The 15,190-nt window shown below is 33.3% G+C and overlaps 1 protein-coding gene across 24 annotated transcripts in view; it reads right to left on the reverse strand.

The window, feature by feature from the left end:
- Nucleotides 1-15,190, reverse strand: part of SOX6 (SRY-box transcription factor 6) — a 552,718-nt gene that overhangs the window by 335,855 nt on the left and 201,673 nt on the right. For all 24 annotated transcript variants that reach the window (XM_036220747.1, XM_036220749.1, XM_016139566.2 and 21 more), the window contains one exon: nt 2,380-2,620. In XM_036220747.1, the coding sequence (XP_036076640.1) occupies nt 2,380-2,616 (237 nt within the window). In that variant the 5' untranslated portion in view covers nt 2,617-2,620. The remainder of the gene's footprint in view (nt 1-2,379; nt 2,621-15,190) is intronic.

Here is a 15,190-nt window from a genome sequence, read left to right on the forward strand (position 1 = left end):
AAAGCTCCTCTGTGGTCTTGATATTTCAAAGAAAAACCCTTCCTGAACTCAGTAGATAAGAAACTTGAAATGCCTGCTTCTAACTGTTCTTGAGTGAGGGCCATCACAGAAAGTAAATAACAATGGAAACTGAATAGGTGTTGATACACTTTTTGTTGTTGTTTTCTAGACTTTCTTTTAAATTTTATTTCCCCACAACTATTTTACGGGGTTCAATTATAGTAAGAGATATGATCCATTGAGGGAAACTATAAATTTCACTTAACTTCATAACAATTCTTTTGGACTTCATATTTATCTGAAAGTAGAATGAGGTAAAATATTTATTAAATTTTATTTTAGTCACAGTTCCCCCGCCCCCAACACACACACACACACACACACACACACACACACAGAATATGTAGGTTTGCAGTATGGCCCAGAAACCTAAAATCCTTCTATTGTTTTTCTTTCCTGTAAAGAAAAAATTGTTTGGTGACAATACTTGCAATATAAGTCATTACAGGTCTGATGTTACAGTTGTTATACAGTACACAGTATTGAATCTATCGAATGAAAAGGGAGCACAAAGGGAATTTCCAAATGCAGCTGCTATTTCCTATTTGTTAAATCCTTTTATTATACTGTATAAGTACACAGCTGGGAAATACTATAGAGTGTGAGTTAAAACAAAATATTTTGGCTTTCAGACATTCAGAATACACAAAGGGTCCAGTGGAAAGCAATGCTTAATATCAAAAGAGAGTGAAAGTTTGAAAACATTTTCAGAAAGAATGATTTCATTTAGACTAATATATAACATATTTCTAAATTTAAAACTATTTAATACTATCATAAATTCCATTTAATATAAATTTGGTAAGCACATCATTAATATCCATTTTCTGACAAAATTTTAGATCATAAAATTTTGAGAATAACTCAATGAAGAAATTTGGCACTTGCCAAGACACACAAAATTTTACTTAAAAAATATAAGCAAAGTGTTCTCTAAAGAAGTAAAATTTGAACTGTATGATTTCTGCCTCAACCTACATTTTCCAGTTAAGTTATTTTTATCTGTCCATAAATATATTTGGCATAAAAGTGAATATATATCTTGAACTCATCCCTTCTCTCTATTCTGTCAGCCTCCACACTAATCCAAGTCACTATCATCTCTTACCTGGACTTCTAAAACAGCCTCGCAACAGGTCTTCCTCTTTTCATTCAGTTTCCCTACCATCCATTCATACTACAGCCAGAATTATCTGTGTGAAATATTCTTAAACCTTATAATACCATCCCATTGCACTTAGAATCAAATCTCACTTCCATAATGTTGTCTGCAGGTCTTTTTGATTATAGTCTCTACCCATCTTTCCAATCATATATGATGCTACATTGCATCCTCACTCATTATATTCCAGCCACAAAGACTATCTTGAATTTCCTAAAACTCAGTTGTATTTTTCTCACCTAAATTATTTCATACATGCTATTCCCTCTACTATTTTTACTCTTTCTTCTATTCTTTACCTGGCTAGTTCCTATCATCCTCAGGTCAGAGAAGGCATTCCTATCTATCCATTCATAATTAGATTTATCCCATTATGTTCCCACATAGCATTCTGTTATATTTCTTCCTAACACATATAGCAATTTTAATTATGCATTTATGCATGTATATTTGTTTAATTTCTGTTCTTGCTCCTAGATATAAACTCCATGAAGGCACAATCACGCATGTTTTGTTCATCACTATACAACCAACACTTAGTACAATGTCGCTCCCAGAGAAGGTGCTACATAAATATTTGTTGAAAAAAAAGTAAAACATAGCCCAAATAGCTTGCCAAAAATCCAGCGACAGTGACTTGATATCTATTTCACCCATGCTATCTTGAAGGTATAAAATGAACCACTCAAGTTCGATCAGAAAGACAGACTTTCAGTCTTGCTTTAGTATTACCGTCTCTCTTCCCCCTATTCAAGGAAGATAAATCTTCCAGTGGATCTGTCTAATGTTATAATGATGATACCCTTTGAACCCAAAATGAATCTAGAAAACTCTTGTTCCTTCCAATCCTCTACATCTCACCTAATGCTCCAGAGTACTAGTTATGTCTCCAAATCACCTGAAAAAGAAGAATGTCTGCATCTATAAATTATGAAATCTCTTGGGAAGGTGACCTAATAATGGACAAAAACGAAATCACAAACCATTTTCAAATTTTCCCACCTTACTAGCATATTAATAATATATATGGTGGTTGTTTTAGGACCTGAACACAAACAACTCTAATGATATATATTCTGAGCTTTCTCTAAAACACCTACATGTAATGACACATACTAACAAACACTAGTGACAGAAGCCAAATATTAAAAGCTCACCATTCTTTGCTGAGATGACAGAACGTTGTCCCAGTCAGCATCTTGTTGAATGGTATTGACAAGTGTTGGTAGCTCCTCAGAGTGAGGTTTGTTGTGCATTAGGGGGTGCAGAGGCAGATGGGAGGCCACATGTTGATCACTGCCTTCTTCCTTTTCCCTTGAGGTCAAATCTTGGGTCATCGCTTCCTCTCCATCAGCTGCACAGGCAAATGGAGAGGTGGCTTGCTTGGAAGACATTCTTCTGCAGAAGAAGAAAACAGTGTGAATTAAAAAGAGCTGTTGATGACAAAAAAAAAAAAAACTATCCCTTACCGTTGACTAATTTAGGAAAAGAGGAAAGTATTCTAACTTCAGAAATGTTTATGATCTACTCTAAACCATTAAAAAAAACCCTCTTACCTTATCTATTCCTTCCCTCTTCGCTTTTAAGTCAGCAAAACTCTTCTCAGTAATTGGTGTATATTTTATCTTACCAATCCATAAATGAAGGTTTTTATGAAATAAGTTTCATGATGTATAGTATATGTATGTGTGTATTTTTCCTCCCAGTTCTCCCAACTAGATTATAAGCTTCTCGAGAGTAATTTGGTTGATGGCTAGCAATAAAAAAAAAAAAAAAAGATGAATGAACTGGCAAATGAACTAGTTTGGAGGATGATTTGAAAGTACAAATATCCAAATTTTGCTTATGCACAAATATCCAAATTTTGCTTATGCTTTATGTAGGAACAAACGTCTATATAAGAAAATATAATCAGGAGAGTAAGTAATCTGTGATGAAAGTCCTAAGCAAATTTGGTCCAGACTTCTTAGTTTACACCTTGTATTATGAGTGATAAGCCTAGCGCTGTTTAGTGTCAATGTGATCCTTTTCTAAAGACCTTCAAGCTGTGTCAACTGCTGTAATTTAACTTTTAAGTGACATATTGATTGAGTGGCTAATAACATTAGATTAGTCTTGAGGCAGTTTTATAACATTTGAATTTAGCATATGAAATAACTATGCCTCTATTTTATGTTAGAAAGTACATACAAGATTCAAAGCATTTACTATGAAAATAGTAAAATTCCTACAATGCATAATAGTTTTAAAACTCTTGAAACAATTACTGAACATTTATCAACTATATTCAGCACAAGATCTCCATTCTGCGCTTTCATATACAATCAGAAAATTATGATTATTAAAAGAATTTCAAAACTTTTATAACATCACTTTATCAAGATGATTTTCTTAGCACAATGTTTAGAAATAAAACCACCAAAAGTTTATACCTTAAAAGAGGTAATTGAGTATTTTTTCTAAAACTTTATGTGATTTTTGGTTTATAGCATCTTTAGCTCTAAAATTGCTATGTAATGAAAGGAATAAAATCTCCACCTTAATTGCTCTTTAAAATTAATTGATTTCATACCATTTTTTTAAAAAAAATGCACAAATCAGTTAACATAGGAAACCACATGAGCATTTTTCAAATTAGCAAATCATTAACTTGCTAGTACTGTTTCTACAGACAAATAAATACTGATTAAAGGGTCTAGAAATCTGAGATTAACAGTTAAATTTACAAATCTGTCACATGCTTTCATGAATATTGCAGTGAAGGAAATATCAAGTGCAAAGAAAAATAATTAAGTTAATTCCAATTTAAACAGTAGTTTTTATGTAGCAGCCCATGTTTCACATAGGATTTAACAGCTAATGCTAAATTTCTCACAATTAATGAGGGGGCTCAGATTTAGTATCCTACGGTGAAAAAAATTAATATAAGATCAGCTAATCTAATTATGCACAGTTCTAAATAAAAGTATTACAGGCTTTTGAAGTGCTTTGAAACATATTAAAATGCTGATACCTACTTATAATAATCATTCTACAAATAATAAAAATTTCATCTATTAGACTCAATACTAGAAATAAAATAGGGAAAATGAAGTACATAAGAATGTCTATATTTTCTTTGAGAAGAAAGAAATAAAATGTTCTAAAGAGCACTATATCAAAGAATCAGATAAATATATTCTTGACCAATTTTAATCAATACTAACAAATGGACAAATGTGCACACACTTAGGGAAAATGATATGAAAGGATGTTTCTTAGTCTACAAGAATCACTCTAGAGCTTACTTCCCTGCCTCATAAATACCATAGAAAAACTAGACAAATTATAACTGTTCTGCAAGTTTATCAAGGGCTTGCCATAAACAACAAGAATGTTTTCATAGTTCAGATAATGACAGTACCGATAATGTAATCATTCATATTAAAAACAAAAGAATGGATTTACCGCTGCTTTTTGAAACAGCTAAATACAATTGAAAGTTATAATCCAAAACTCAGAAGGACTTTGGCTCCCCAACAAACACTCTCTTATTATAAAGTGACGTGGCTCCTTCTAATATCAAGATCTGTGATTGTTGCTTTAGTAAGAATTAATCTTGACACAAAACACAAAAGCCTTTTAAAAATAATTTCAACTATAAACTGTACCAATGAACAATAGTGCACAATCCTAATTAAACACAACCATGCAGCTGTAAAAATAGACTAAATCTGTCCAAAGCTATGAGTTGAGTTTAAAGGCTGGTTTGTTAGAGTGTTTTCTTAAGGAAGGCTGGGCCCTCAGTCTTAATCAGCCAATAAATTATTTCCTGCAATTACATTAAATAGAAAATTATCTTCAAATGGGGAGTGTTAATTGAAAATCAAAATTCAGAGGGAAGTTTAGAAATTACACGCTGAATACAATTAGTGAGGAAAGGCTTCACCTCTACTTCATCAACAGTCTTCTGGTGATTCCTCCAGTGACCATTCAGGAAAGCTACCTATTTATAACATCACATAATTTGTCTTTTATTTTGCACCCACAAATATAAATGTGTATTAAGGTTGCAAATAAAAGAGGCTGCCAAAAAAAAAAAAAAAGCAATATTAAATCTGACTGTTCATCCCCAGTTCACATCATCATTAGGGGATAAAGGGAAGGGGAAGGCAGGATGATGATAGTAAACAAGCAAGGAAGGCGAACTCGAACTTCAAAATCCCTGCCTTTAGCAAAGGCATGAACATTTTTTGGTTCCAAGGATACTTTTCCATATTACATTTTACTTAAGTTTCATGTGTTTACTATAGTTTTCAAACATGTTGTTAGTAGAGAAAAAAGGTGATTTTGTCAATTTAGTTAGGTATTGCTCCACTCTGAGCATTTCCTTTTGAAAAAATTGCTGGGGTTGTTTCAGGTTTGTTTTTTATTGTTGGTTTTCTTGTTGTTTTTGTTTTGGGTAATGACTTTGTTGTATTTTTTAAAGGAAAGTGTTCGCAAAGCTTTTTAATGCACGGTTTACCAAATAAGTCTTAGATTTACTACTTGCTAGATTTGACTTACTGAATATTTTTTGCACAATTACTTTATTATAGAATCTTCAATTTACTGATTGCATTGAGTTCATTTTATTTCTTTACTTTAGCTTTCTCTTTTAAAACATTTTACTAGACCAACTAAACAGTATTCTAGGAGCTGCAAAGATACTTGACCTTTGGTTATGCCTTTACTATAACTACTACACCATGCTACTCTCCTTTAGAAACTCATATTTCAAACATACACTTGTTTTAATGTTTTACAATGTCATGTGGAATGCTTACTTTTACTTTTAATGCTCATAACAGTAATTTTACATTACAAAACTTTCACCCCCAGTGTATTAGAACACTATCTTACTTTAGCTGATGCCATATATAACTAAAGAAGCAAAAGAATCAAAATCCTTGTGAAATGGTCAATTTTATGTGACTTTACTTTGTTTTATTTTTGCACTATTATAACTTAAAAATCATTCAAATGAATTGTTTTTTTTAATTTGTATTTTTTAAAAATCTCCCTAGTTATACCCCCTGAAAACAGGAGTTTATAATGGAAGTGCTGACACAACCCTAACTAAAGCAGCGCAAATGTTGCCGCTATAATACACAAAATCAAGTTCTATTATTCTAAACTATCCTCGCTCATGGGATTTTTCTTTACTGTGCTCCCAGCCAAACTGCTGAAGCATGAAAAATTTAAATGCAATCAAATGTGCCCAATTCTACTTTACTAGAACAAGTGTCTACAGTGGTACAATCTTAAAAGGAGATGCAACAGATTTGTTTGGTGTTTTTTTTTAACTGTTTATTTATAATACAGTGCAATGGAGATAAAATAAAAGAGGAAATTACACTCACATGGTACCAGTGTATTGACTACACAGAGTACATTATAATCAGAGAGAAAAACTACATTGTCAACTTATCACATTGGTTAAACAAGATGGTTTTCTGGGGCATAGCTATTATCAAGTAAAACCTCCAAAGAGAATTACATATCTTTAGGACACATAAAACTAAATTCCCATCATGTGTTCCCCGAGTTTGAAATGCCTCTGCCCAGCAGATCAAGTGAATTCTCAGGATGCCAGGACACTGGAAAGAACTTTAGGGCTTAGGACTTTTGGGAATGAGATTGTCAGAGATAAAGTCTCCTGTAATTGATAATGTTTTCTAGGAAGTCAGTAAAAGTGCCTCTAGAAAGATGATAATTATTTTACTCCCAAATCCAGTATAAAATCTCAACATTTAGGCCATCACGAACCTACTCAACCAGTAAATTTACTTTGTGGCCTTTAACAAGAAATCAAGATTAGCAGGTCTAAGACTTCATAAAATGGTAAGGACTCGATATCTACACATTTAGTCCTCTGTCTCAGAAAATCATAGAAACTTAGAAATTCTAAAAATTTAAACCTTTCTGATTTGATATTGTTATTTTTTTAAAGACTTATTTGTATATGTTTAAAAACTAGGAATATTTTAAAACAACTTTCTCATAAAGCACAGCCACTCAAAATTACTTTTTTTCCCCCTTTACTATTGCTTGAAAGGAATCCATTTCTCAATTATCATTTGGGACTTATGTAACTGTCAAAGGAGCCACTAAATTTAGTGGAACAATATTTTTAACCCAATTTTTAAAAATGTTTTCATTATTTCTGATTATCATCAAATCACATTCACTTTCTAGATGTGTTACTTTACTCAAAAGGAGCCCTGTTTTGAACATAAAGCAACATTTTAATAGTTGGTTTACTTAAAGAAAAACTTAAAAATCCAGGCCAACACTCGCATTTATTTTTGCAGCTCAGCTCCAGGCTACCAAGGTAGACTTATTTCAGTTAGATAATTCACTGTTAATTTAAGGCTGTAATTGATCTGATACTGAAAAATAAACAACTAATTTTCCAAAAATATAATACAGTGCCTCTCATTTTAAGGAGCATGAGTAACAGATATGTTAAGCTGCCAAAATGCACAATACCCAGGAACCCTTACAAAGGATGCCAGTCCACCCAGCCTAGGGCAAAGAATGATTTGAAAACCTTCCTGTACCTCTAATTCCCACATTTAAGGATTGGCGGGGGGGGGGGGGGGGGGGGGGGTGGGTGGGCGGGGGGGAGGGGGGCGTGCTGTGGGAAGGAACCTCAATTCCAGACATTAAAATGAAGACATCCTTTTTAAAACTTCTCCTGCTTCATTTACATAAAGGCTGTGGGTTGTTATTGATTCTTTTTATTTTTTTTTTATCCAGCACTACCTCCTCACCCCCTTAAACTTCACTAGGCTTTTGCCAGATTTTCCTCTCTCTTCTATCTGTTTAATAAGCAAATGACGAAATTTAGTGAAAAAGAAGTAACTGCTTTCAGAGCTACCTTGGAGAGTTGTAAACCTATCTTTTAAAGTTTGTAGTGGCTCTTTCAGAATATACATGTAACACACACAGATGTAATATCTGTAAAAAGATAGAAAACTCACTGATTTGAGATAGCTATCAAATTAATAGAGATGAGGCAAATGAAATATGCTTGAGGCTCTTGAAGTATGTCTAAAGAAGTGGGTTAAATTAATGAATTTGACTTATCTAAGGTTTTTAATTTTTCATACCAAAGCACCAAAATTGTCTCCAAAGGCCTTCTGAGGTTCTTACAAAACAGGGACTACCTGGAACAGATTCTTCTCAAGTCATCAAAGTTTGTGTTTCTAGAGTTTATATTTAGCTGACAATATTGCTGTCACTTTATATAGCTTAAGACTGTTCTTTGGACTAGAGCTCATATGTCTTGGAATGCTTTGACTCATGAATTGTTTCTCCTGATAATGTTACATCACGTAACCACCTCTGTCTAATTGGTTAGTATCTGCTGGAAGAGGCAGGCAACCAGACCAGCGACTAGCCTGCCTGCCTGATTGCCTATGGAAAACCTGTAATTATTACATGTGTTCCCAAGTATCCAGTTTCATCCCAGGATCACAACAGCTTGACTTTATGTAACCTCTACCTATACTTTTTGCCTCACAGAAATAGTATTAAATCTTTCTCACAGTTTATGTACCATTAACTTGTTGGGAACTTTGATCTGGAAACCCAGGCCCAAAATACAGAAATAAAATCAGTCACTTAACAATAAGAACAAAACTGAACAATAGCTACTATAAATATCGACTAATTTAGAGGAATTTAATCAAGCTCAACTGAAAGACCTCAATGTGGATTGACTGAAAGAAAGCTGTCTAAAATAATGAGAAGGAATTTATTTATATATGTTCACTTTGAATCTCCTCTTCACACGAAATGAGAACCATAGTTGCTAAAGTGAATACTACACATGTCTTTATCAGCTTGAAACCAACCTACTAATAAGGAAGCCCAATTACAGGATATCTTATCCAATTATCAATAAAAATTATAAACTAGAGCAATAACTTCACAGAGAGAAAAGGTAGGAAACTGTCACTCCATACTTTTTCATTATTACCTCTATTTTCACTTTTTAATGTTGCCCAAAAAGAGAAAAATGAACATTGATACTGTTCAAATTGTTTCAAAAAATAAAGGCTCATACATTTGAGGTCCTCCTTTAGCTAAATAAAGCAATCCAGGAATTCCTCTCTTTCGTGTAATGAAATAATGTATAAATTTCAGGTTCCTAACAAATAAGAGAAGGAAGAGAAAGAAGAGGAGGAAGAAGGCGGAAAGGCCAGGGGAGGGGGGAGGGAGGGGGAGGGGGAGGAGCAAAGGGGAAATGGGAGGAGAGAAACAACTGTGGCTTTGCAGTTCATTTTCAGTTTGTCTACTTAATGAAAACCTCATTGTACAACCCTGAAAACCATTTCCAGCAGGCAAAGTATTTCTGATTCAGCAGAGGTTACACAAGCATCAAAGCAGTTAAATATAGGTGCCAAGCCACATTGCCAGGAGCTCTTAGTACTGTGAGTTAGTGTTACCTGACAGCTTAGTGAATATAAAATTACTTGTTTCTCCAATTGAAGACAATCAAATTGTCACCTTCCATTGTAATAATGCACAACTAGTGATCAGCAAAGTGCAAACATAATTACCATGAAGAAAACAAAAAATCAAATCTTAATCTCTCTACAGAGTAAACACATCTATCTGGCTTCCCCCCAAAAGGAGTGCATTTTAATACTGAATGCTGTGATGTAATGTGTATGTTATTTAACAGTAAGATTTATCAGTCTTACGTTAAATTAAAATGAAAAACAACAAAAAAGACCAATTCATAAAAAGTGAATACAAATACCAATAAGAGCACTACAACTTTTCAGACAGAGTAGAAGGCCTGCAAATTATATCACCGCCATTTGAGCCGATAATCTTAAGTGTATGTCAGCAGCACATCCATTATAAAAACCACGCTTTCAGAGATTTCTTTCAAGCCTGGAAACCTTTTTGAAGGTTGAAAATACAGGTAGGATCCAACCTCAAAAGCTTTTGTCTTAATTTTCCTTAAAAGAAATATGTTATGCTTTATTTTTGTCTTCTAAAGTAGCCTGTATTTTCGAGGATGAAAATTCACCTTGCAAAATTGATTTAGTGTCTCTATCCAAGTTTAGAAAAATAACCAAGCATAGGGTACACTCAGCATCTGGAGTTCCTGTCAAATTTGGTGGCCAGATTGGCCCACTATCGAAGGGATTTCAGTAACTCAAAGCTGGGTTAGTATTAAAGCACTGAAAATATAACATGGTTCTCCCAAACCCTGAAGATTCTTAAGATATAAATACAGATGATGCTCCAAACAAATGTCATTTAGTAAAGTGATTTTATATCTAACTCAAAATTTAAAACATTCAGATTTACATCATTTCTTCCAATATTGCAAAAACTATCTTTCCTGTCATCAAAACACTCATAACATAGGGGTTTTCTTTCATCAGTAACATCTTTCTTTTATCAAAAAAGTATATCATACTTGCAGTTAATGTCTGATATTCTATTTTTACCTGATATCTCTGTCCTGAATAATATCATTTATAATCCTCTAAAAGAAAGGATCCGTTAAGAGAGAGGGGAGGAACTGTCACAGAGTAGAAGTGGAATGAATTTGAATCAGAGACCATCAACAACATAAGATTCCCTGAGCCTGAATCTTTGCATATAAATCCAGACATTTGCAATCAGATATATCATCCTTAGAATGATGCTTTCATCCTTTATAAATCTGAAATGACCAATCAATCTTACATTGTATTTCTGTGCCTCCATTCTTCCATTTTATTAGCGAAGGGTTTTTTTTAGGTGAAAATGTTAGATGAAGACACTGAGTTGACTTTGTGGTTAAGTCAGAAGAAGAATAAGGATGGGAGAAACAGAAAAAAAAAAAAGAAAGTCCAGTCTCTAGTTGGAAGTCTTATGGTGATTTGAGATAAATTTTATATCATTGAGAGATGTCTGAATGTGAGAAATAAGACTGTCATAGGAAAAGATCTTTTTCCTTGACCTTGCCAACTTTCAAATAATATAATTATTTTTTTCCAAGGGACCCTACTTTAAATCTTAACACAATAAAACCTCCCCATAAAGGGGGTGTGATCGGTGTCTTTTTTTTTTTGACTTCAATGATGAAACTTAACACGTTCCTGAAATTACACTCTTAGAGAATATTTCTTACAATATAGTAATAATAAAAAGTATGAACAAGAGAAAAAAAAAAGAAACCTGCTGTCAGAGAATGCCAGGGATATATTATCATAAGCTCATAATAGGTGGAAGAAAAATATTCAATGATTTTACTTTATATATAAAAAAAGAAGCTTATTCTCCATGTCCCATAGGTACAAGGATCATGTCTCCCTTGTTCATCACTGGATCCCCAGTGCTGAGTACAGAGTACGGCACACTGCAGACAATCAATAATACTGGAAAAAAAGAGGGAAAGTCAGAGAGAAGAGATGAGCACACAGCTTATTTTTTTAAATCAAGGTGAATAGTCACAGAAAATACCATTCACACCTTAACGCTACCAACTTAAACATTATTCTTTCTACCAAATATACCCTTTCTACCAAATATCTCATTCCTTAATATCTAAATTATATGATTTTTACATCTATACCCCCAACACTAAGCTCTCATTTCCCTGAAACACAACATTCTCAGATGACTGCTGGATGTTTATACCAAGATGTACTATTCGACAAGCTTAAAATTAGATTCCTCATTATTTTCCTCAATACCCTCCCTCATTCATTTACATCCAGAAGAGCATCATTCTCAGAATCATCCAACTACAAAACATGAACACTCTTTCTATCTCTTCTTCTTAATCTTTGTTCCTCAACGTCAGCCTGTCATTAAGCTCCATCAGCTCTTCCTTAATACCATTTTTCAAGCTTGTACCTTCTAACCACACTCGAAATCACCTTAGTACAGGGCTTTATTACACTTCAGACCTAGACTCTTGCAACAGACTCTAAATGGATTTCCCTAATTTCAGTATTTCCTCCCTTCAAATCATTCTTACTGCCATTCCCTTTATCAGGCTACTCTCTTGATCAAGAAAAATCAGTGTCTCTCCCTTGATGATGGAAAAAAGTCCAAATTCCTGTCTCTGGCATTCAAGGCCCTCCATCCAGATCCAACCAAGCTTTTTAAACTTATCTTCTTATAGTCTACACTTTAACCTTCTGCTCTAACTAGACCGATATACTCAGACTTCATTTATTGCTGCCTCTTAGCCTTTGCTCTGCCTGTTTCTCCCCCTCACTTTCTTATCACTAGGAAACCAACTGAGACTATTCCAAGTAACTGTGATTCACCCCTCTTCTAATCGCTTCTAATAAGTGCTCTGAAAGTTTATTTTTTTATATCATACATTCAATACTTTTAATGCATACTATCTTACATATCTTTAAGTGTATGGCATCATTATATTTCTTATAAGTAATCCCAACCAAATTATAAATTTTTCAAGTGCAAAAACAAAATCCTAGGCTTTGCTATATTCTCACAGTACCTAGTCCAATATTTTGCACAAAGAATACACTCAATAAATATTTGCCCAATTATTTAAATATTATTAAATATTAAATATTCAAATAGGCAGAAATTAAATTTAAGGTATTATACTTAACTAGCAGATTTAAAGTAAAAATTCTTGATCTCTGTACATAATTTAGTTTTCCAGGACTATTGCCTTTTTCCCCACCCCCCGGCCAAATATATTCATTTCATACTTTAAAAGTTCTACATATTGTGGCCAAAAAAAAAAACCACAACAACTTTTATTGTTATAAACATTTAAAAGGTGGATAGATAAATGAACAGACAGATGAATAGATGGATCTACATAGACGTATAAAAGGATGACTATTGAAGAGACAGTTGAAAGATACATAAATAGTATTTACTAGATCGAAGAAAGTATCAGTTCCTGTGCTGAGCACTGCTGTATGTATGATCTCATTTAGTTCTAAAACAACTCTACAAGTTAGATAATACCATTGTCCCTGTTTTACAAATAAGAAAGCCATGGCACAAAAATGTTTATTTGAAAAAAAAAAAATTAAAACTTGCCTAAGGTCATACCTAGTAAAAACAGAAGGCAGAATTTGAACTCAGATGGTCTAATTCCAGGGAAAATGTTATTAGAATGAAAGGTAAGTGATAGTAAATCTAAAGTAAATAGATTATTAACTATTTTCAATTATCCTCTGAATTTTTTTTTTTACTAATTTATACACTTCCTATAGAATTTTATTTTGAATATTCCAGTTAGTCTAAATATTCATTTAATCCAAGCTGGTCAAAAGATTTGCTATCTTTACTTTTTCCTTCATTTCTAGTTTGGAGTTGAAGGGATTTAATTACCGGTTTACAAGTATAAAGACAGAGAGAGATGGAGAGAGACAGACAGATAGAAACTGAGACAGACAGTGACGGAGAGACAGAGAGAGAAAAGGAAGTAACCTTCTAACAATCCATTTCACTCTCATTCCAAACAGTTCGACAGCAAAATTGATTGTGGAAATAGTTAAAGCTATTGGCAGACAGGCTTAGAGGTTCACTGTAGTTTTTATACAGTAAATTTTATAACAAATATTTGTTGATTGTTAACTATCTAAGCTTTCCCTAGCATGCTTTTTCTGGTTAGCTTAAATGATCAACATTAATTATATTCTTATACAGACAACTGTGAGATAAGATAAGAAAGTCACTGCCTGTTCATTTCAAGGTCCAGAGAAGTATGAGATCCAATTTCTACCTTCCAGCTCTTACCAGAGAAGCCACAAAAGAAGCATCAGATACAACTAAAGCAGTTTCACAACAAAAGTAAGTGTTGAGGAGAGCCTTAAGGGAAAACAAGATGAGATACTTAAGCAGGATATATTTAACACACCACCCATCTAGAGCTCATTTCAGGAAATGCAGAGTAATTTAGATATCCTCTTAAAATCTGACTACCATGTAATATTACATTCACCCTAACTGTTCAGGGAAAGAAATAGAAAAGGCTCATACACAAGGCCATGAATTTTTATAAATTGTCTGTGAAAGATGAAAAAAGGATTTCACCACCAACGCAAAATTACACATTTTTTTACATATACCAATCTAGTTTCACAAAAATCTAAAGTGGTGCTATCTTGTATTTCTCCCTCTCTACCTCCACCACCCATGTCTTCCTTGTAGCTATTTGCTGTAAGTTTTTCACTTGCATTTGTTGGTAACATATTATCATAAATGATGCCACGAGAGCACGAAAATCTAATTGTTTCCATTAATCATTGCACAGAATTGTCTGAATTACCATTATAAAAGACAAGTATAGCTATGCTTTACCAAGTACCTATACACACCTATCAAGCCACAGTACTTCTAGTTTTCCCAAGTTTTCTTATGGGAAAAAAAGTCCTGCATTATTTTGGTTTTATTTCTCACATAACTACCACCTCACAATTTCCAAAAATTGAAAAACTTTTACAATTATCATGCTTAATTTATTATTACTTCAAAAGTAAATCTTTTATTGGTATCCATGGTGTCCAGAACTGGAAAACTGCTATCCATTTTAACAGAATCTACTGCCAGAAAGAAAAGTGTAGTGCAGAGAAAATGTTTAAGGCAGGGATTTAAATCCCAGATCTCTCCTTTATTATATATGTGAACTTGAGGAGTTACTTAACTCTCTGATACTATATGTAAAATTAGAGACAACACATCTTTCTTGAAGAGCTGTTGGAAGTTTAAATTAATATATGTGTAAGTACTTAGTATTTGAGAAGTATTAAATAACTGCTAACTTCTTTTAAATAAAATTTCACAGAAAAATTGTTTGACTCAAACAACAACAAAAAAATTTTAAAGAGACCCTGAATGTTTAAAAATCACATTAAATAAAGTTCCATGGAATAGCTGTCCAGTGGTAACCCATGACTCAACACTGGGTGGACTAGTGACTAGGATTGTGCCAATAGG

Source organism: Rousettus aegyptiacus, unplaced genomic scaffold, assembly GCF_014176215.1.
Source record: "Rousettus aegyptiacus isolate mRouAeg1 unplaced genomic scaffold, mRouAeg1.p scaffold_m13_p_5, whole genome shotgun sequence".
Classification (NCBI taxonomy): domain Eukaryota; kingdom Metazoa; phylum Chordata; class Mammalia; order Chiroptera; family Pteropodidae; genus Rousettus; species Rousettus aegyptiacus.